Source organism: Mandrillus leucophaeus, unplaced genomic scaffold (assembly GCF_000951045.1).
Source record: "Mandrillus leucophaeus isolate KB7577 unplaced genomic scaffold, Mleu.le_1.0 Scaffold193, whole genome shotgun sequence".
NCBI lineage: Eukaryota > Metazoa > Chordata > Mammalia > Primates > Cercopithecidae > Mandrillus > Mandrillus leucophaeus.
In genome coordinates, this window is record NW_012101954.1 from 47,015 (window position 1) to 50,070 (window position 3,056).

General features: G+C 45.8%; 1 protein-coding gene across 3 annotated transcripts in view; it reads left to right on the top strand.

The window, feature by feature from the left end:
- Positions 1 to 206: 206 nt before the first annotated feature.
- VPS33B (vacuolar protein sorting 33 homolog B (yeast)) overlaps positions 207 to 3,056 on the top strand; it is a 25,008-nt gene continuing 22,158 nt past the window's right edge. For 2 of the 3 annotated variants that reach the window (XM_011978351.1, XM_011978352.1), the window contains exon 1: positions 207 to 903. In XM_011978351.1, the coding sequence (XP_011833741.1) occupies positions 808 to 903 (96 nt within the window). In that variant the 5' untranslated portion in view covers positions 207 to 807. The remainder of the gene's footprint in view (positions 904 to 3,056) is intronic. The other variant, XM_011978353.1, reaches the window with a different exon arrangement.

Here is a 3,056-nt window from a genome sequence, read left to right on the forward strand (position 1 = left end):
GATTTCATACCTACGATGTCTTAACATATTCCTGCTAATCTCTATATAGCCTATAAACTCGTAGTCAGATCTTGAGGCTTGATTAGGTAGGTGATACTCTGTATTTCCTATGCATCTCACCAGGAAATGACATGATGGTATGACTGATCAGAGTTCAGGTATTGTTAGCCTGTTGCATCCATTATGTCTTTTTTCTTTTCTTTTCTTTTTTTTTTTTTTGAGGCAAGGTCTAGCTTTGTTGCCCAGGTTGGGGTCCAGTAGCGCGATCGCAGTTCACTGCAATCTCCGCCTCCCTGACTCGAGCGATTCTCCCACGTCAGCCTCTTGAGTGCTGGGACCCCAGGCACAGCCACCTAATTAATAGATTCATTGCCTCCGATTTTTAAATGTCCCTTTCAAGACACCGTCCCCTTCCTGGTACGCGAAGCGCTGGGAACGAAAGGGACTTCCGGGAGATCTAGGAAGTCGCTTCTCTTTCTGGCAGGAGGCTGGGTTCTCCCAGTACGCTGCGGAGTCTCTGCGGGGTGTAGACCGGAATCCTGCTGACGGGTTGAGTGGATCAGGGAGGGAGGGTCAGGACACGGTGGCTGCAGGTCTGAGACAAGGCTGCTTCGCGGTTGTAGCTCTCTTTGCCTGGAGGCGGCCATTCATTCCTGGAGTGCTGCTGAGGAGCGAGGGCACCTCTGGGGTCTTTGGAAGTCGGTGCCCAGGCCTGAAGGATAGCCCCCTTGCGCTTCCCCTGGGCTGCGGCCGGCCTTCTCAGAGCGAAGGGCGTCCTTCCACTACGCGGCGCAGGTCACCGCTGCCATGGCTTTTCCCCATCGGCCAGACGCCCCTGAGCTGCCTGATTTCTCCATGCTCAAGAGGCTGGCTCGAGACCAGCTCATCTATCTGCTGGAGCAGGTCAGTGCTCGCCTGGCGACTTTATCGCATCTACAGTTTAGCACTCATTGGATGCACATTTCTTCCTTGCCGTGCCCCTTTTATCTTGTTCTTGGCCCCTGGTATTTCCTTGGAGCTTCCCCAGCAGGTCCAGAGTGAATCCAGGGAGTAGTAAGAGCTGTTTGGAACCTGGCCAGAGAGTTAATGGAAATCAGCCCCCAACCCCCATACAGGCAAGGGAGACACCATTAGTGCCAGGCATCCCTAGGGACAGAAAGATGGTTAAGACATATTTGCCATTAGGGATCCTACCACTCCAGCAGGAGCTGTGTGAAGCACAAATTATCACACACAGGTGGTAAATGAGTGATAGAGTAGTGTACCCGAAGAGTTCAGAATAAGTGATCATTTCTAGCTGGGGTGATGATCTAGGAGCTTCAAGGAGGTGAGTGTGAATAATAAGCTTATTTTCTTTGGCGACTCAGCATGCTCCAGGCAGATAGATTGGTAGGAGCAAAGTTGACAAACCAGGGAAAGACAAGGCATGTACAGGGAAGACAGCCATCAGCAGTTACACAGTAGCCACTGACGATTTTTTTTTTCCATTTGTGGCATGAGACAATACTTGATGATGATTCTAATAGTGATGTGTGTGGTGGGGTAAATGGGCAACAAGAAGGCCAGTTAGGAGACCGTAGATTAGACAAGTAATAAAGGCCCACACAAAACTGGTAGCAATGGGAATGAAGGGAAATGATGAATTTTTAAGTTATGGTGAAAGAAAACTCAAAGACTTACTGATTGGTTATAAAGGTTGAGAAGAAGCAAAAATGAGTGAGATTTTTAACCTGGTTATTAGGAAAATAATACTGCTACTGTGATTTTAATGGATTACTTGTGTAATCATTTAGTTATTCATTTTATGTCTGTATTCCTCATTAGATTGGAAGGTGGGCAGGGATCACGTTTGTTTTGGTCAACACTACCCAGTGAGTACCTAGCTTAGAGTCAAGCATGCACCATATGCTTAATAAATATTTGTTGTATGAACATTGAATAGAAATGAGAAAAATAATTAGAAAAAGGAACAGGTTTGGTGGGGGAAGTTGATTTGTTTGGGTTTGGATGGGGGAAGTTAAGATGCCAGTGAGAAATACAGCTTGTAACATCCAGCAGATAGAAATGTGGAACTGCAGCTCCATTGTGAGGACTGGAAGGAAGATGGATCAAGATGAGAACAGCAGGGCATCTTGGACCAGATTTTATTTCTATTTAATTTTACTTATTTATTTTTTTTTGAGACAGAGTCTCACTCCGTTGCCCAGGCTGGAGTGCAGTGGCGCAATCTTGGCTCACTGCAACCTCCACCTCCCAGGTTCTGCTTCAGCCTCCCGAGTAGCTGGGATTACAGGTGCGCACTAGCCCACCTGGCTAATTTTTGTATTTTTAGTAGAGACAGAGTTTCACCATGTGGCCAGGCTGGTCTCGAACTCCTGACTTCAGGTGATCTGCCCATCTCGGCCTCCCAAAGTGCTGGGATTATAGGCATGAGCCACCACACCCAGCCTATTTCTCTTTTATACTTAGTGCTTGCACAGTGACATGCACATAAAAGACTTGCAACAAATGTCTGAAGAATTGAAAAGAGGTGCTAGTTAAAGCCGCTAGTTCAGGTGAGATCAAGTAGAGGAGACCAAGGAGAGAAACTTGAACCCACTGGGTTATTCAGCATGGCCAAAGTGGATTTCCAGGCAATAACATCCTCTTCTAACTAACTTCTGACTTAATTTTTGTTAATGTGCATTGCTATTCAGGCTTGAAATATCAGAATCATCTTTGCCTGTCCTTCACCCTGATACTTAACTGAACCAGTTGCTGAGTTCCATGTATACTTCTTTACACATAACTTTTTTATGGTGATTATAAAATAACACTTGCACATTATAGAAAATGTAAGAAGATCAAGGAAAGTAAAAAGAAAAAAAAATTACTTATGGCCCTACCATAAGTTATAAGCACTGTTAACACTGTTAATTTCTTTGAAGTATTTTAAAAAATTATATTAGGCTGGGCACGGTGGCTCACGCCTGTAATCCCAGTACTTTGGGAGGCCGAGGTGGGCAGATCACCTGAGGTCGGGAGTTCGAGACCAGCCTGACCAACATGGAGAAACC